The sequence below is a fragment of the Brachycentrus maculatus genome, unplaced genomic scaffold (genome assembly GCF_059751285.1).
Source record: "Brachycentrus maculatus isolate JH-2025_06_01 unplaced genomic scaffold, ASM5975128v1 h1tg001402l, whole genome shotgun sequence".
NCBI classification, from domain to species: Eukaryota; Metazoa; Arthropoda; class Insecta; order Trichoptera; family Brachycentridae; genus Brachycentrus; species Brachycentrus maculatus.
Window position 1 is genome coordinate 933 of NW_028282051.1, and position 22,360 is coordinate 23,292.

Here is a 22,360-nt window from a genome sequence, read left to right on the forward strand (position 1 = left end):
CTTGTCCCACTAATAATTGGCGCCCCTGATATAGCCTTCCCTCGAATAAACAACATAAGATTTTGACTATTACCCCCTTCTTTAAATTTTCTTTTAATTAGATCAATTGTAGAAAGAGGAACTGGAACAGGATGAACCGTCTATCCCCCCCTTTCTAGAAATTTAGCTCACTCAGGAAGATCCGTAGATTTCTCAATTTTTTCTCTTCATTTAGCTGGAATTTCTTCAATTTTAGGGGCTATTAATTTTATTTCTACTGTAATTAATATACGTTCAAATTTAATTTCTTTAGACCGAATACCTTTATTTGTTTGATCTGTAGCTATTACAGCATTATTACTTCTTTTATCTTTACCTGTTTTAGCGGGTGCTATCACCATACTTTTAACTGATCGAAATTTAAATACCTCATTTTTTGACCCAGCAGGAGGGGGAGACCCCATTCTTTACCAACATTTATTTTGATTTTTTGGACACCCAGAGGTGTATATTTTAATTTTACCGGGATTTGGAATTGTTTCTCAAATTATTACTCAAGAAAGAGGTAAAAAAGAATCATTTGGATTCTTAGGTATAATTTATGCCATAATAACTATTGGACTTTTAGGTTTTATTGTATGAGCACATCATATGTTCACAGTAGGAATAGACGTTGACACCCGAGCTTACTTTACATCAGCTACAATAATTATTGCCATTCCAACAGGAATTAAAATTTTTAGTTGATTAGCCACAATTCACGGTAATAAAATTAATTATAACCCTAATTTAATTTGAAGATTAGGATTTATTTTTCTATTTACATTGGGGGGATTGACTGGAATTATTTTAGCTAATTCTTCTATTGATATTATACTTCACGATACTTACTATGTAGTAGCTCATTTCCATTATGTTTTATCAATAGGGGCAGTCTTTGCTATTATTGGAGGATTTGTTAATTGATACCCCTTATTTACAGGACTAACCATAAACCCCGCTTTATTAAAAATTCAATTTTTTACAATATTTGTAGGTGTAAATCTAACATTCTTTCCTCAACATTTCTTAGGATTATCAGGAATACCCCGCCGATATTCAGATTATCCTGATAGATATTTATCTTGAAATGTTTTATCGTCTATAGGATCAATCTTATCGACCTTAAGAATAATGTATTTATTAATTATTATATGAGAAAGAATAATTAATCAACGATTAGTTATTTATAATATACAAATAAATACTAATATTGATTGATTACAAAATACTCCCCCTTCTGAACATTCATTTAACGAAATACCTTTAATTTCCCATTTCTAATATGGCAGAAAAATGCACTGGTCTTAAACTCCATTTATAAAGATTATTCTTTTTTTAGAAATTGCAACTTGATCTCAATTAAATTTTCAAAATAGAGCTTCACCACTAATAGAACAAATAATTTTTTTCCATGACTTCATTTTAATAATTTTAATTCTAATTATTTCTTTAATTAGATATTTTATAGCAAATTTATTTTCTAATAAATTTATAAATCGATTTTTAATAGAAAATCAAATGATTGAATTAATTTGAACTCTTTTACCTAGAATTATTTTAATTTTTATTGCTCTTCCGTCATTAAAATTACTTTATTTACTCGATGAAAACAATAAACCCACACTAACCATTAAAACTTTAGGACATCAATGATATTGATCTTACGAATACTCAGATTTTAAAAAAATTTCTTTTGATTCTTTTATAATTAATAAAAATGAATCTAATTTAAATTATTTCCGACTTTTAGAAGTTGACAATCAAGTTATTATTCCCATAAAAACTCAAATTCGTATGTTAATTAGAGCTACTGATGTAATTCATTCTTGAACTATCCCATCCTTAAGAATTAAAGCTGACGCTGTACCAGGACGATTAAATCAAGTTAATTTTTTTATTAACCGGCCCGGAATTTTTTTTGGTCAATGTTCAGAAATTTGCGGAACAAATCACAGATTTATACCTATTATAATAGAATCAATTTCTTCTAATATATTTATTAATTGAATTAAAAACTACATCTCATTAGATAACTAATTCTAAGTATTGGTCTTTTAAACCTTTAATAGTAAATTTATTTTACTTCTAATGAATAAAGAATTAGTTAAACATATAACATAAATATGTCATATTTAAATTATTTTCATAAAAATATTCTTTTATTCCACAAATAATGCCTTTAAATTGAAATATATTTTTTCTATTTTTTAATTTTTTATATTTATTATTTTCAATTATAATGTTCTTTAATTTTAATCCAAAAATTACTAATAAAAATAATTCATTAAAATATGATAGCAAATTTATTTTCAATTTTTGACCCCTCTACTAAAATTTTCTCTCTTCCTTTAAATTGGTTAAGAACTTTTATTGGGTTAATGATTATCCCCCTATCATTTTGATTGATTCCTAATCGTATTTTTTTTATATTAAACATAATTTTAAAGACTTTACACAATGAATTTAAAATTTTAATTGGAAATAATTACTCTTTTGGGACTACATTTATTTTTATTACTTTGTTTTTTTATATTGTATGCAATAATTTTTTAGGGTTATTCCCCTATATTTTTAATAGAACAAGTCATATGATAATAAATCTATCAATTGCTTTACCCATATGATTAAGATTTATAATTTTTGGGTGATTAAATAACACTCAACACATATTTACTCATTTAGTACCTCAAGGTACTCCATCGATATTAATATCATTTATAGTTTTAATTGAAACTATTAGTAATATCATTCGACCCTTAACTCTTGCTGTTCGATTAATGGCTAATATGATTGCCGGACATTTATTAATTACGTTACTGAGATCAATAAATATCACTTCGAGAATGATATTATCTAATCTTTTAATTTTAATCATAATTTTACTTTTAACTTTAGAAGTAGCTGTATCATTTATTCAAGCTTATGTTTTTACAATTCTTAGAACTTTATATTCAAGAGAAATTATTTAATGACAAACCATTCAAATCACCCATTCCATTTAGTAAATCAAAGTCCGTGACCTTTAACTGGAGCTTTAAGATCAATAACATTACTAGCCGGATTACTTTATTGATTTTATAATTTTAATTTAAATTTAGTAATTTTAGGTCTTATTATTACACTATTAACGATATACCAATGATGACGAGATATTTCCCGAGAAGGAACTTTCCAAGGACTCCATACTTTAAAAGTCACTTTAGGACTTCGTTGAGGGATAATTTTATTTATTGTCTCAGAAATTTTTTTCTTTTTTGCATTTTTTTGAGCTTTTTTTCACAGAAATTTAAATCCTAGGATTAATTTAGGTAGAACATGACCCCCCGTTTCTATTAAACCTTTTAATCCTTTTCAAATTCCCTTATTAAATACTATTATTCTATTAACTTCAGGGATTACTGTTACATGAGCCCACCATTCTCTTTTAGAAAATAACCACCAACAGGCTAAATATAGCCTAATATTCACAGTAATCCTAGGAATTTATTTCACTATTCTTCAAGCTTACGAATATATTGAAGCCCCTTTCACAATTAGAGACAGAATTTACGGCACTTCTTTTTTTATAGCCACAGGCTTTCATGGATTCCATGTAATAATTGGAACCATGTTTTTATTTATTTCTTTAGTTCGACATTTAAATAATCATTTTTCTAGAAACCATCATTTTGGGTTAGAAGCTGCTGCTTGATATTGACATTTTGTAGATGTAGTATGATTATTTCTTTATTTAGTAATGTATTGATGAAGATCATAATATTTATATAATATAACAAGTATATTTGATTTCCAATCAAAAAGTTTAAATTTTAATATAAATAATTACTTTATCCTTGATTACTTTTTTAATGATTTTATTAATTTCTTCTATTTTATTAACTATTTCAATTGTTTTATCTAAAAAAACCTATAACTCTAAAGAAAAACTTTCCCCATTCGAATGCGGATTTGACCCTAAATCTTTAGCCCGACTTCCATTTTCAATACACTTTTTTGTTATTACTATTGTATTTTTAATTTTTGATGTTGAAATTTGTTTAATTATACCAATAATTATTTTATTCAAGATTACTAACTTAATAAATTGATGAATTACAAGAACCTTTTTTATATTAATTCTTATATTTGGCCTTTACTATGAATGAAATATGAAAATATTAAATTGAACAAATTAAATATAATTAAGGGTTATAATTTATTTAAAATATTTGATTTGCATTCAAAAAAAGTAGTTATTTACTTACCTTAAATAGAAAGCTATATAGCAATTAATTTCGACTTAATCAATTGAATAATAAATTATTCTCTATTTATTAATTGAAACCAAAATTAGAGGTATATTATTGTTAATAATAAAATTGAATTTTAAAATTCCAATTAAAGAAATAGGAAAATTAAGCTTCTAACTTAATATATAGTGAAATTCATTAATATTTCTATTTATATAGTTTAAAAAAAAACATTATTTTTTCAAAATAAATTTAAAAATTTAATTTTTTATAAATAAATTATTTAAAGATTTAAAAAATCACTTTAGTATCTTCAATACTACACTCTTATTTAAGTTATTTAAATTAAATATTTATTAATAAAAATAAAATAATAAACATAACTCATAAAATAAAAATTATAATATAGATTTTAATATAATTCATATGAAAAATTTGAATTAAATTAATGGATTTCTCTAAATAAAACTTAAAATTTAAGGTAAATATATGCTCAAACCAACCAAAATCAAGAATTTTTTTTATAACAATTCCCCATTTTAAAACGAAATAATTTACCCCATAAGTTGAAATAAAAATTATAAACCACATAGAGCCAAAAAATCTCCTTAAATTATATCAATAATTAAAATTTAATAATTTATGACTAAAACTTAATAAACTGCCTAACACACCCCCCCCTAAAATTACTATTAGCACTAAAATTTTAAGCTTAAAAGGCAAATAAATAAATTTTATGGAAGAAAAAATTATTCATATAAAAATTGAGCCTCTAAAAATTCTTAAAAAAAATAATAAAAATATACTTTTTTCCATAACTTTTTCTTCAAAATGAAAGTTTATTAATGGATAAAAATTCATCTCAGTAAATAACCTAAAGTATATCAATCGAATAGTATAAGCTACAGTTAACCCAGTAGATAAATAAGCTCCAATTAAAATAATAAAATTTAAATTATTACAAAATAAAGACTCTAAGAGATTAAATCTTTTGAATAAAACCCTGCTAAAAAAGGAACCCCACACAAAGCTAAATTAGAAATATTAAAAAATAATCCCACTAAGGGTATAAATTTTACTCTTCCTATTATTAAACGAATATCTTGAGTATCCTTAAATCTATGAATTATAACTCCTGCACATAAAAATAATAAACTTTTAAAAAAAGCATGAATTAATAAATGAAAAAAGGCTAAAACTCTAAAACCAGCCCCTAAAATTATTATTATTAGTCCTAATTGGCTTAAAGTAGATAGAGCAATAATTTTTTTTAAATCATATTCAAAATTAGCCCCTATTCCAGATATAAATATAGTTAATATCCCTAAAAATATTAAAAATTTAAAAATTAAAGAATTTTCAATCAATTCCCTAAACCGAATAATTAAATAAACCCCCGCAGTTACTAAAGTAGAAGAATGTACTAAAGCAGAAACAGGAGTTGGAGCTGCTATGGCAGCTGGTAACCAGGAAGAAAAAGGAATTTGAGCACTTTTAGTAGCACCAGCTAATAAGATTAAGCTTCTAATTAAAACTATTGAACTATCATTTTTTATATAATATAAATAAAAAAGAAAATTTCATCTCCCATAATTTAACATTCAGACAATACTTAATAAGATAGCAATATCACCAATTCGATTAGACAAAATAGTTAATATTCCGGCCCTATAAGATTTAACATTTTGATAATAAATTACTAGACAATAAGAAACTAGACCCAATCCGTCTCACCCTAATAGAATTCTAATTATATTAGGTCTCATAATTATTAAAATTATAGATATAATAAATAAAATAACTAATAAAAAAAATCGAATTTTATTTATGTCTATAGATATATAACTATTTCTGTAATAAATAACTATTCTAGAAATAATAAAAACAGCCCCAATAAAAATTAGAGATATTCAATCTAATAGAAAAATCATGGCTAAATCTAAAGAATTTAAAATTTGAAATCTAAACTCACAAAAAATACTTAAATCTTTTTTTATAAAAAAATTTCTTAAAGTAATTCTTGTTATTCCTAAAATAAATAAAATTAATCTAAATAATTTAAATAAATTTAAAAAATAAATAACTTAAAATATATACAACATATATAATATCATTAATACCACAAATTAATATTTTAATTAAACTATTTAAGTAAAAAAATTAAAAAATAAATATTAATAAATCTAATTTAAAAATTAATAAATTTAGAGGAACTCAATGTAAAAATAATAATAAAAATTCCCGTGATTCATTTAAAAAATAACTATTTATTCTAAATTTATAGCCCCCATGTTGAACATAAGAAAATAGATAAAGTCTATAGCCCGCTGAGAAAAAAGACACCAATGCTAACATAAAAATTAAAATTCATGAATATTCCAATAACCTAATTATTAACCTAATTTCCCCTAATAAATTTAAAGATGGGGGAGCTGCCATATTACTAGATAATAATAAAAACCACCATAATGATAATGACGGCATCATTACTATTATTCCTTTATTAATAAATAAATTTCGTCTATGTAAACGTTCATAATTTATATTAACTAAACAAAATAACCCTGAAGAACACAACCCATGTCCAATTATTAACAAGTATCTCCCCCTAACTCCTCAATTTGTCAAAGTCATTAACCCCCCTAATATTAATCCTATATGAACAACTGAAGAATAAGCAACTAAAGCTTTTAAATCAACCTGGAAAAAACAAATTAAACTTACAAAAAAAGCTCCCACTAATCTAATTCTAATGAAAATTACCCCAAATTTCTTATTTAAATAATATAAAAATCTTATAATACGTAAAATACCGTAACCCCCTAATTTTAACATAATACCCGCTAAAATTATAGAACCTCTAATAGGAGCTTCTACATGTGCTTTAGGTAATCATAAATGAACCATAAATATAGGAATTTTTACTAAGAAAGCTAAAATTATAATAAAATATAAAATAAAATTTATAAATTTTATACTTTCCAGTATGCAAATTATTAACCTGAGATACTCTTGATTAATATAAAAAATCCCCAACAAAAAAGGTAGAGAAACAAATAATGTATAAAATAATAAATATATCCCAGCTTGAATTCGTTCAGATTGCACCCCCCATCCTAAAATTAAAAAAAAAATAGGAATTAAAGAACCTTCAAAAAATAAATATAATATAAATAAATTTATAGAACTAAAAGTACAAAATAATATTAATAATAAAAAAATAACATTAAAAATAAATAAATTTACATATAATATTTTTCTATAAATCTTTAACCTAGCCATAATTATTAACCCAGAAATTCATAAACTCAATAAAATCAAAAAATAAGAAATTAAATCTCTACCAAAATTATAACTTAAATTAGTAAAATTAAATGAATTTAGAGAAAATATTATAAATACTAAAGTAATAAAAAAAATCATTATTTGCATTAATCAAAAACAATTTTTTTTAAATAATAGAAATATTAATATCCAAAAAAAAAACATATATTTTATCATTATAAAATTCTAAATACTTGAATGTAATCGTTTCCACATATACGAATTATAAAAATTAAAATCGAAAGCCCTAGAACCCCCTCACAAACAACTAAAATTAAAAATAAAATTATGAAATAAAATGACCCTAAAATTAATATATACATATATATTAATAAAAATAAAATTAATCTAATTAATTCTAAACTTAATAAAATAATTAATAAATGTTTACGATTTAAAGAAAATAAAAAATTTCTTATAATATAATTTATAAATAAAAAATATTTTACAAATAAAATTTTCATTAGTTTTAATAATTTAAATAAAATATTGATTTTGTAATTCAAAAATAAGATTTTTTTCTTTTAAAACTTTCAAAGAAAAACTATAAATTTATCTATAATCTCCAAAATTATTATTTTTATTAAACTATTCTTTGAAGATTAAAATTATATATATTAATAGTTATTTTCTCCCTAATTAATTTAAAAATTTTAAAAATATCTCACCCTTTAATAATTACTATTATAATAATTATCCAAACTTCATTAATAACCTTAATCATTGGAATAATAAGTCAAACATTTTGAATATCTTATATTATATTTTTAACTTTTATTGGGGGATTACTAGTTTTATTTATTTATATTTCTAGAATAACTTCTAATAAAATTTTAAATTTTAATAAAATAAATTTAATTTATATAATTATTTTATTAAGTTTATTTTACTTTAATATAAATAATATTATACACTTTATTAACATAGAAACTATAAAAATAAATAATTTTTCCTTAATAATAAATTTTGAAAATAATTTATTTATATCTAATTTCTATAATCAAAATGAAATATATTTCACTATCTTAATAATAATTTATTTATTTATCATATTAGTTATTTCTATTAAAATTATTAACCTTAAGTACAGCCCCATGCGAATCAAAAATTAAATGAAAAATTCAAAATTTATACCCTTAAAAGATACTCATCCTATTATAAGAATTATAACTAATTCTTTGGTTAATTTACCCACTCCTTCTAATATTTCTTTTATATGAAATATGGGATCGACTCTGGGACTTTGTTTAATAATTCAAATTCTTACTGGATTATTTTTAACAATAAACTATATCCCCAATGTTGAAATAGCTTTTTCTAGCTTAGATCATATTTACCGAAATGTCAATTATGGATGATTAATCCGAATTATCCACACTAACGGTGCTTCATTTTTTTTTATTTGCTTATATATTCATATTGGACGAGGAATTTACTATGAATCATTCATATTCAAATTTACATGAATAGTTGGAATTATTATCTTCCTTTTATGTATAATAACAGCCTTTATAGGCTATGTTTTACCTTGAGGACAAATATCTTTTTGAGGAGCAACAGTAATTACAAACCTTCTCTCAGCTGTTCCTTACGCTGGAACTGAACTAGTTCAATGAATTTGAGGAGGATTTTCAGTTAATAACGCAACTTTAAATCGATTTTTTATATTTCATTTTATCATACCATTTGTTATTTTAATGTTTTCTATTATTCACTTAGTGTTTCTCCATCAAACCGGATCTAGAAATCCTTTAAGAGTTAATAATAATATCGATAAAATTCCCTTTCACCCCTATTTTACTTTTAAAGACATCATAGGATTTTTTATTTTTTTAATATTAATTTTAATTTTATGTATAAAAGCTCCTTTCCTATTAGGAGACCCTGATAATTTTATTCCCGCTAACCCTATAATCACCCCTATTCACATTCAACCTGAATGATATTTTTTATTTGCATATGCAATTCTTCGGTCAATTCCTAATAAATTAGGGGGAGTTATTGCATTAATTATATCTATTTTAATTCTTTTTAATATACCTTTTACTTTTAATAAAAATATTAAAGGAATTCAATTTTATAGATTAAATAAAATCCTTTTTTGAAATTTTATCTTTGTATTTTTTATTCTTACTTGATTGGGTAGATGCCCAATAGAATACCCTTACATAATATTAAGACAAATTTTAACTTTCTTTTATTTTAGATATTTTATTTTAAATCCTTTAATTCCAAAAATTTGAGATTTATTTATCTAATAAAACTCTAATTAATTAGCTTAAATAAAGCATTTGTTTTGAAAACTTAAGTAAAGATAAAAATCTTATTAATTTATACTAATAAAATTACATAAATAAATAATTAAACAAAAATAAAAAAATAAATAATTTAAAGAAATAGGTAAATAAGATTTTCAAGCTAAATTTATTAGCTTATCATAACGATACCGCGGTAATAGCCCACGAACTCAAATAAATGAAAATCCCAACAATATTAATTTTAAAAAAAAAAATAAATGTACACATTTACCCCCCATAAAGATTAATACAAATAATATTCTTATAAATAGAATATTTGAATATTCAGCTAAAAAAATGAATGCAAATCCACCCCTTCTATATTCTACATTAAACCCTGAAACTAACTCACTTTCTCCCTCCATAAAATCAAACGGAGTCCGATTTAACTCAGCCAATATAGAACTAAATAACCTTAATATCAAAGGAAATATTAAAAATAAAAATCAAATATTTTCTTGATAATAAACTAAATTTATAAAATTATAACTATTTATTAACAATAAAGGAGACAATAAAATCAAAGCTAATCTTACCTCATAAGAAATAGTCTGAGCTAACCCTCGCAATCTTCCTAATTTAGCATAATTAGAATTAGAAGCCCACCCAGAAATTACAACAAAATAAACCCTAACTCTTAAACAACATAAAATGAATAAAAATCCTAAGTTAAAGCTTAAAAAAACAATAAAATAAGGAATTATAATTCATATTCATAAAGCTATTAATATTCTCAATAAAGGAGATAAAAAGAATAAATAATAATTAGAATTAAAAGGAAAAACAAACTCTTTACTAAATAACTTAATAGCGTCTCTAAAAGGTTGAACAATCCCCAAAAATCCTACTTTTAACGGACCTTTTCGAATTTGAATATACCCTAAAACTTTTCGTTCTAATAAAGTAAAAAAAGCAACTCTTACCAATACTATGATTACTAAAATTAAATAAATTAATAAAAATATAAAAATTTCATATTTATTAATTATTATTTATGTATACTAATTTATACATATAATTAAATTCTAAATTTAACACATTTAATTCTGTCAAAATAATTTAATTTCATTACATTTAATCAATTATTAAAAAATTATTTCTAATATTTATTCCTTTCGTACTAAAATATTAAATTTTATTTAAAGATAGAAACCAACCTGGCTCACACCGGTTTGAACTCAGATCATGTAAAATTTTAAAAGTCGAACAGACTCAAAATTTAAATTTTTGCATTTAAACTTAATTTTAATCCAACATCGAGGTCGCAAACTTTAATTTTAATATGAACTTAAAATTAACATTACGCTGTTATCCCTAAAGTATTTTAATCTTTTAACTATTAATAATAATTTTTTATAAAATAAAATTTTAATTTAAATTAAAATTTTCAAAAAAAGTTCTATAAATTTTTCTATCGCCCCAACAAAATAATTAAATTGATTTAATTATATATTTAAAAAACTTTATAAATAATTTTATTATAAAAATTTATAGGGTCTTCTCGTCTTTTAAAAAAATTTTAGCTTTTTGACTAAAAAATTAAATTTTATTTAATTAATTTAAAAAAGTTTATATTTCGTCCAATCATTCATACAAGATTTCAATTAAAAACCTAATTATTATGCTACCTTTGTACAGTTAATATACTGCAGCCCTTTAAATTTAAATATTCAGGGGGCAGATTAGACTTTTAATTATTAATCAAAAAGACATGTTTTTGTTAAACAAGCGAATATAAATTTGCCGAATTCTTAAAATCAATTTTACACAAAAATTAATTTATAAATTATTTATATACTAATAATATCATTATTTATTATTTTTAATAATTAAAAATAATATTTAAATAAATTTCTTAATTAATATTTACATAAATTAAAATATTTATAAATTAATAAATTTTTTATAAAAAAATATAATTATTAAATAATTTAATTTTTATAAATTTATTTTTAAATTTTTTTAATATTTAATTATAAATTTATTAGCTTATCCCAATAAATATAACTATTTTTAATAAATTTTATAAATTAAATAAAAAATTATTTTAAAATAACTAAATTAAATTTATTTCTTTTAAAATTAGATATAAAAAAAATCGTTTAACATTTCATTTCAAATAAATTATTTTTAATATTTTTAATACAATAACTAAAATAATTAATTTAATTAACTCTTTTTTTTTCGAAAAATTTAATATAAATAATTTTATTTAAATATTCACTGATACACAAGGTACAATAAATTAAATTTACTTTTTAATAATTTATATTTCATGATTTTTTAAAAATTCTATTTCTATACTAATTTTCTATAAAAATTTTTATTTATTCTTTAAAAATTACTAAAATTTTTTATTAAAAATTTATTATTTTAATTAAATTAATTTTTAAATTTATTATTTTTTTAATTTTTAATTTTTCAAATTAAAATGAATTGCACATTAAATTTTCAATGTAAATGAATTACTTTACTTTAAAGTTTTAATTTGTTAATTCTAGAAACACTTTCCAGTACTTCTACTTTGTTACGACTTATTTCAATTTATAATGAAAGTGACGGGCAATATGTACATATTTTAAAATTTAATCATTTAATCAAATTAAATTAAATTACTTTTAAATCTCTTTTCAAATTTTATTTCATAAAATTATTCAAAAATTTTTTTATATATAATCCATTAAATTCTTAATTATCAACTACATCTTGATTTGATATAATTTTTTATGAAAAAATTAAAATTTTAATTTTCTAAAAAAATTTTTATAACAACGATATATAAATTTAATAAATTAAGTAAAATTAATTGTGGGATATCAATTAATTAACAGATTCCTCTAATTAAATTAAAATACTGCCAAATTCTTTAAGTTTAAAGATTATAACTTTTAATACCTTATTTTAAAAATATTTTCATTTAAAATAATAGAGTATCTAATTCTAGTTTAATGATTAATTTAAGTTACTTCATTTTTTTATAAAATAAAAAAATTATAAAAAAATTAAAAATTTTACTTAATTAATTTTTAAATTAATTTTTAATTATATTAATTAATAAATTTATGTATTATATTTAATTAAATTTTTAGTATAACCGCAATTGCTGGCACTAAATTTATTAATTTTTATAAAATTACTAAAATTAAATTTCTTTATTTATTAAAATTATATATTATTTAATAATTAAATTTTTTAAATCTTTATCTCAAATAAATTATTTATATATATATACATATAATAAATATAATAGCTAGAACTAACTTTATATTTGTTTTTAATAATTAGTTTTTTTATAAGAATATATCTAAAATTTTATATAACTATATTACGTTACTATTCTATAAATTAGATAAAATTTATTTAAATATATCATTATCTATATAAATTAAATAAAAAATAAATATATATTAAAATTTTATATATAAATAAATATATACTATTAAAATTATAAATTTTATTTAAAATTTTATATAACTATATTACGTTACTATTCTATAAATTAGATAAAATTTATTTAAATATATCATTATCTATATAAATTAAATAAAAAATAAATATATATTAAAATTTTATATATAAATAAATATATACTATTAAAATTATAAATTTTATTTAAAATTTTATATAACTATATTACGTTACTATTCTATAAATTAGATAAAATTTATTTAAATATATCATTATCTATATAAATTAAATAAAAAATAAATATATATTAAAATTTTATATATAAATAAATATATACTATTAAAATTATAAATTTTATTTAAAATTTTATATAACTATATTACGTTACTATTCTATAAATTAGATAAAATTTATTTAAATATATCATTATCTATATAAATTAAATAAAAAATAAATATATATTAAAATTTTATATATAAATAAATATATACTATTAAAATTATAAATTTTATTTAAAATTTTATATAACTATATTACGTTACTATTCTATAAATTAGATAAAATTTATTTAAATATATCATTATCTATATAAATTAAATAAAAAATAAATATATATTAAAATTTTATATATAAATAAATATATACTATTAAAATTATAAATTTTATTTAAAATTTTATATAACTATATTACGTTACTATTCTATAAATTAGATAAAATTTATTTAAATATATCATTATCTATATAAATTAAATAAAAAATAAATATATATTAAAATTTTATATATAAATAAATATATACTATTAAAATTATAAATTTTATTTAAAATTTTATATAACTATATTACGTTACTATTCTATAAATTAGATAAAATTTATTTAAATATATCATTATCTATATAAATTAAATAAAAAATAAATATATATTAAAATTTTATATATAAATAAATATATACTATTAAAATTATAAATTTTATTTAAAATTTTATATAACTATATTACGTTACTATTCTATAAATTAGATAAAATTTATTTAAATATATCATTATCTATATAAATTAAATAAAAAATAAATATATATTAAAATTTTATATATAAATAAATATATACTATTAAAATTATAAATTTTATTTAAAATTTTATATAACTATATTACGTTACTATTCTATAAATTAGATAAAATTTATTTAAATATATCATTATCTATATAAATTAAATAAAAAATAAATATATATTAAAATTTTATATATAAATAAATATATACTATTAAAATTATAAATTTTATTTAAAATTTTATATAACTATATTACGTTACTATTCTATAAATTAGATAAAATTTATTTAAATATATCATTATCTATATAAATTAAATAAAAAATAAATATATATTAAAATTTTATATATAAATAAATATATACTATTAAAATTATAAATTTTATTTAAAATTTTATATAACTATATTACGTTACTATTCTATAAATTAGATAAAATTTATTTAAATATATCATTATCTATATAAATTAAATAAAAAATAAATATATATTAAAATTTTATATATAAATAAATATATACTATTAAAATTATAAATTTTATTTAAAATTTTATATAACTATATTACGTTACTATTCTATAAATTAGATAAAATTTATTTAAATATATCATTATCTATATAAATTAAATAAAAAATAAATATATATTAAAATTTTATATATAAATAAATATATACTATTAAAATTATAAATTTTATTTAAAATTTTATATAACTATATTACGTTACTATTCTATAAATTAGATAAAATTTATTTAAATATATCATTATCTATATAAATTAAATAAAAAATAAATATATATTAAAATTTTATATATAAATAAATATATACTATTAAAATTATAAATTTTATTTAAAATTTTATATAACTATATTACGTTACTATTCTATAAATTAGATAAAATTTATTTAAATATATCATTATCTATATAAATTAAATAAAAAATAAATATATATTAAAATTTTATATATAAATAAATATATACTATTAAAATTATAAATTTTATTTAAAATTTTATATAACTATATTACGTTACTATTCTATAAATTAGATAAAATTTATTTAAATATATCATTATCTATATAAATTAAATAAAAAATAAATATATATTAAAATTTTTAATTTTTTACATATTATATTTATTATATAAGTAATTATACACAAAAATTTACTATTATAGTTTTTTTTATTATTCTAATACTTTTAATTTTTTACATATTATATTTATTATATAAGTAATTATACACAAAAATTTACTATTATAGTTTTTTTTATTATTCTAATACTTTTAATTTTTTACATATTATATTTATTATATAAGTAATTATACACAAAAATTTACTATTATAGTTTTTTTTATTATTCTAATACTTTTAATTTTTTACATATTATATTTATTATATAAGTAATTATACACAAAAATTTACTATTATAGTTTTTTTTATTATTCTAATACTTTTAATTTTTTACATATTATATTTATTATATAAGTAATTATACACAAAAATTTACTATTATAGTTTTTTTTATTATTCTAATACTTTTAATTTTTTTATAAATAAAGTGCCTGATTAAAGGATTATTTTGATAGAATAAATTAAGTAATTATTTGTTACCTTTATTATATTTTATAGAATTAAACTATAACATTAAATTTCAAAAATTTAAATGCTTCATACATCAAAATATAAAAAATAAGCTAAATTAAGCTAATGAGTTCATACCTCATTTATATAAGTTTAAATCTTTTTTTTTTAAAATATTTATACATTTTAATTTAACAAAAATTTTATTTTTATTTTTAATAATAATTAGTACACTATTTTCTTTATCCTGCATTTCTTTTTTAAATATGTGAATAGGAATAGAAATTAATTTAATTTCTTTTATTCCTTTAATAATAAATAAAAAAAATAATCTTTCTTCAGAAAGAATAATAAAATATTTTTTAATTCAATCAATTAGATCAATTAATTTTCTTTTTTCATCAATTTACTTAATTTTTTTAAATAAATGATTTTTAATCAATTTAAACAACTTTAGTATTTCGATTTTATTAATCTTAAATTTAAGATTATTTATAAAAATAGGTGCAGCCCCTTTACATTTCTGATTTCCAAAAACTATAAAAGGTTTAACTTGGGTAAATTGTTTAATTCTAAGAACTTGACAAAAAATTATCCCTATAATTATTTTATTTTATTTATATCTAAAAATTTTAATTATTTGTTTTTGTTTAATAAGAGTAATTTTAGGGAGATTTATAGGATTAAATCAAACTTCTTTAATTTTATTATTTTCCTATTCTTCTATTAATCATATCGGTTGAATACTGATATCTTTATTAATAAATATTTATTTATGAATCATTTATTTTTTAATTTATTCATTAATTAATTTCATTTTAATGATTAGATTTAATAAATTAAAAATCTTTAATTTAAATCAAATTTTTTTATGTAAAATAAATTTAATAATTTATTTTATTCTTATAAATTTATTAAGACTAAGAGGACTCCCTCCAATATTAGGATTTTTATCTAAATGAATAGTTATTAATTTTTTAATTACAGAATATATGTATATTATTTGTTTTTTTATAATTATAACTTCTTTAATTAGAATATTTTTTTATATTCGAATTTTATATTCATATTTAATAATCAATTTTAATGAATATAAATATTATAAATTTTCTATAGAAAAATATAAAATTTTAATTTACATAAATATGTTATCAATAATTAGACTAATTATTATTAGATTTTTTTTTATTTAAAACTTTAAGTTAAAATTTAAACTAATAATCTTCAAAATTATAAATAATTATATTAATTAAGTTTTAGTAAAAAATTTTTACTCCTTTAAATTTGCAATTTAAAATCATTTATATTGAATATAAAACTAGTAAAAAGGAATTTTTTCCTATAAATAAATTTACAGTTTATTGCTTATAATTCAGCCATTTTACTGCGACAATGAATATTTTCAACTAATCATAAAGATATTGGAACAATTTATTTTTTATTTGGTATTTGATCTGGAATAGTAGGAACTTCTTTAAGAATAATTATTCGAATTGAATTGGGGTCAACTAATTCATTAATTTTAAATGATCAGATTTATAATGTTTTAGTAACAGCTCATGCATTTATTATGATTTTTTTTATAGTTATACCTATTATAATTGGAGGCTTTGGAAATTGACTTGTCCCACTAATAATTGGCGCCCCTGATATAGCCTTCCCTCGAATAAACAACATAAGATTTTGACTATTACCCCCTTCTTTAAATTTTCTTTTAATTAGATCAATTGTAGAAAGAGGAACTGGAACAGGATGAACCGTCTATCCCCCCCTTTCTAGAAATTTAGCTCACTCAGGAAGATCCGTAGATTTCTCAATTTTTTCTCTTCATTTAGCTGGAATTTCTTCAATTTTAGGGGCTATTAATTTTATTTCTACTGTAATTAATATACGTTCAAATTTAATTTCTTTAGACCGAATACCTTTATTTGTTTGATCTGTAGCTATTACAGCATTATTACTTCTTTTATCTTTACCTGTTTTAGCGGGTGCTATCACCATACTTTTAACTGATCGAAATTTAAATACCTCATTTTTTGACCCAGCAGGAGGGGGAGACCCCATTCTTTACCAACATTTATTTTGATTTTTTGGACACCCAGAGGTGTATATTTTAATTTTACCGGGATTTGGAATTGTTTCTCAAATTATTACTCAAGAAAGAGGTAAAAAAGAATCATTTGGATTCTTAGGTATAATTTATGCCATAATAACTATTGGACTTTTAGGTTTTATTGTATGAGCACATCATATGTTCACAGTAGGAATAGACGTTGACACCCGAGCTTACTTTACATCAGCTACAATAATTATTGCCATTCCAACAGGAATTAAAATTTTTAGTTGATTAGCCACAATTCACGGTAATAAAATTAATTATAACCCTAATTTAATTTGAAGATTAGGATTTATTTTTCTATTTACATTGGGGGGATTGACTGGAATTATTTTAGCTAATTCTTCTATTGATATTATACTTCACGATACTTACTATGTAGTAGCTCATTTCCATTATGTTTTATCAATAGGGGCAGTCTTTGCTATTATTGGAGGATTTGTTAATTGATACCCCTTATTTACAGGACTAACCATAAACCCCGCTTTATTAAAAATTCAATTTTTTACAATATTTGTAGGTGTAAATCTAACATTCTTTCCTCAACATTTCTTAGGATTATCAGGAATACCCCGCCGATATTCAGATTATCCTGATAGATATTTATCTTGAAATGTTTTATCGTCTATAGGATCAATCTTATCGACCTTAAGAATAATGTATTTATTAATTATTATATGAGAAAGAATAATTAATCAACGATTAGTTATTTATAATATACAAATAAATACTAATATTGATTGATTACAAAATACTCCCCCTTCTGAACATTCATTTAACGAAATACCTTTAATTTCCCATTTCTAATATGGCAGAAAAATGCACTGGTCTTAAACTCCATTTATAAAGATTATTCTTTTTTTAGAAATTGCAACTTGATCTCAATTAAATTTTCAAAATAGAGCTTCACCACTAATAGAACAAATAATTTTTTTCCATGACTTCATTTTAATAATTTTAATTCTAATTATTTCTTTAATTAGATATTTTATAGCAAATTTATTTTCTAATAAATTTATAAATCGATTTTTAATAGAAAATCAAATGATTGAATTAATTTGAACTCTTTTACCTAGAATTATTTTAATTTTTATTGCTCTTCCGTCATTAAAATTACTTTATTTACTCGATGAAAACAATAAACCCACACTAACCATTAAAACTTTAGGACATCAATGATATTGATCTTACGAATACTCAGATTTTAAAAAAATTTCTTTTGATTCTTTTATAATTAATAAAAATGAATCTAATTTAAATTATTTCCGACTTTTAGAAGTTGACAATCAAGTTATTATTCCCATAAAAACTCAAATTCGTATGTTAATTAGAGCTACTGATGTAATTCATTCTTGAACTATCCCATCCTTAAGAATTAAAGCTGACGCTGTACCAGGACGATTAAATCAAGTTAATTTTTTTATTAACCGGCCCGGAATTTTTTTGGTCAATGTTCAGAAATTTGCGGAACAAATCACAGATTTATACCTATTATAATAGAATCAATTTCTTCTAATATATTTATTAATTGAATTAAAAACTACATCTCATTAGATAACTAATTCTAAGTATTGGTCTTTTAAACCTTTAATAGTAAATTTATTTTACTTCTAATGAATAAAGAATTAGTTAAACATATAACATAAATATGTCATATTTAAATTATTTTCATAAAAATATTCTTTTATTCCACAAATAATGCCTTTAAATTGAAATATATTTTTTCTATTTTTTAATTTTTTATATTTATTATTTTCAATTATAATGTTCTTTAATTTTAATCCAAAAATTACTAATAAAAATAATTCATTAAAATATGATAGCAAATTTATTTTCAATTTTTGACCCCTCTACTAAAATTTTCTCTCTTCCTTTAAATTGGTTAAGAACTTTTATTGGGTTAATGATTATCCCCCTATCATTTTGATTGATTCCTAATCGTATTTTTTTTATATTAAACATAATTTTAAAGACTTTACACAATGAATTTAAAATTTTAATTGGAAATAATTACTCTTTTGGGACTACATTTATTTTTATTACTTTGTTTTTTTATATTGTATGCAATAATTTTTTAGGGTTATTCCCCTATATTTTTAATAGAACAAGTCATATGATAATAAATCTATCAATTGCTTTACCCATATGATTAAGATTTATAATTTTTGGGTGATTAAATAACACTCAACACATATTTACTCATTTAGTACCTCAAGGTACTCCATCGATATTAATATCATTTATAGTTTTAATTGAAACTATTAGTAATATCATTCGACCCTTAACTCTTGCTGTTCGATTAATGGCTAATATGATTGCCGGACATTTATTAATTACGTTACTGAGATCAATAAATATCACTTCGAGAATGATATTATCTAATCTTTTAATTTTAATCATAATTTTACTTTTAACTTTAGAAGTAGCTGTATCATTTATTCAAGCTTATGTTTTTACAATTCTTAGAACTTTATATTCAAGAGAAATTATTTAATGACAAACCATTCAAATCACCCATTCCATTTAGTAAATCAAAGTCCGTGACCTTTAACTGGAGCTTTAAGATCAATAACATTACTAGCCGGATTACTTTATTGATTTTATAATTTTAATTTAAATTTAGTAATTTTAGGTCTTATTATTACACTATTAACGATATACCAATGATGACGAGATATTTCCCGAGAAGGAACTTTCCAAGGACTCCATACTTTAAAAGTCACTTTAGGACTTCGTTGAGGGATAATTTTATTTATTGTCTCAGAAATTTTTTTCTTTTTTGCATTTTTTTGAGCTTTTTTTCACAGAAATTTAAATCCTAGGATTAATTTAGGTAGAACATGACCCCCCGTTTCTATTAAACCTTTTAATCCTTTTCAAATTCCCTTATTAAATACTATTATTCTATTAACTTCAGGGATTACTGTTACATGAGCCCACCATTCTCTTTTAGAAAATAACCACCAACAGGCTAAATATAGCCTAATATTCACAGTAATCCTAGGAATTTATTTCACTATTCTTCAAGCTTACGAATATATTGAAGCCCCTTTCACAATTAGAGACAGAATTTACGGCACTTCTTTTTTTATAGCCACAGGCTTTCATGGATTCCATGTAATAATTGGAACCATGTTTTTATTTATTTCTTTAGTTCGACATTTAAATAATCATTTTTCTAGAAACCATCATTTTGGGTTAGAAGCTGCTGCTTGATATTGACATTTTGTAGATGTAGTATGATTATTTCTTTATTTAGTAATGTATTGATGAAGATCATAATATTTATATAATATAACAAGTATATTTGATTTCCAATCAAAAAGTTTAAATTTTAATATAAATAATTACTTTATCCTTGATTACTTTTTTAATGATTTTATTAATTTCTTCTATTTTATTAACTATTTCAATTGTTTTATCTAAAAAAACCTATAACTCTAAAGAAAAACTTTCCCCATTCGAATGCGGATTTGACCCTAAATCTTTAGCCCGACTTCCATTTTCAATACACTTTTTTGTTATTACTATTGTATTTTTAATTTTTGATGTTGAAATTTGTTTAATTATACCAATAATTATTTTATTCAAGATTACTAACTTAATAAATTGATGAATTACAAGAACCTTTTTTATATTAATTCTTATATTTGGCCTTTACTATGAATGAAATATGAAAATATTAAATTGAACAAATTAAATATAATTAAGGGTTATAATTTATTTAAAATATTTGATTTGCATTCAAAAAAAGTAGTTATTTACTTACCTTAAATAGAAAGCTATATAGCAATTAATTTCGACTTAATCAATTGAATAATAAATTATTCTCTATTTATTAATTGAAACCAAAATTAGAGGTATATTATTGTTAATAATAAAATTGAATTTTAAAATTCCAATTAAAGAAATAGGAAAATTAAGCTTCTAACTTAATATATAGTGAAATTCATTAATATTTCTATTTATATAGTTTAAAAAAAAACATTATTTTTTCAAAATAAATTTAAAAATTTAATTTTTTATAAATAAATTATTTAAAGATTTAAAAAATCACTTTAGTATCTTCAATACTACACTCTTATTTAAGTTATTTAAATTAAATATTTATTAATAAAAATAAAATAATAAACATAACTCATAAAATAAAAATTATAATATAGATTTTAATATAATTCATATGAAAAATTTGAATTAAATTAATGGATTTCTCTAAATAAAACTTAAAATTTAAGGTAAATATATGCTCAAACCAACCAAAATCAAGAATTTTTTTTATAACAATTCCCCATTTTAAAACGAAATAATTTACCCCATAAGTTGAAATAAAAAA

The 22,360-nt window shown here is 19.7% G+C and overlaps 1 protein-coding gene and 1 pseudogene across 2 annotated transcripts; both read left to right on the forward strand.

The window, feature by feature from the left end:
• Positions 1 to 630: 630 nt before the first annotated feature.
• On the forward strand, positions 631 to 3,780 carry LOC148299031 (cytochrome c oxidase subunit 2-like). Its single transcript, XM_088276435.1, is given in 2 exon segments — positions 631 to 721; positions 1,361 to 3,780. Coding segments are annotated over 2 exon segments (759 nt in total). The 3' UTR covers positions 2,029 to 3,780.
• A 14,382-nt stretch (positions 3,781 to 18,162) lies between these two features.
• LOC148299032 (cytochrome c oxidase subunit 2 pseudogene) lies at positions 18,163 to 21,311 on the forward strand (annotated as a pseudogene). Its single transcript, XR_015839125.1, has 2 exons — positions 18,163 to 18,253; positions 18,893 to 21,311. The product of XR_015839125.1 is annotated as a cytochrome c oxidase subunit 2 pseudogene (transcript).
• Positions 21,312 to 22,360: the final 1,049 nt, after the last annotated feature.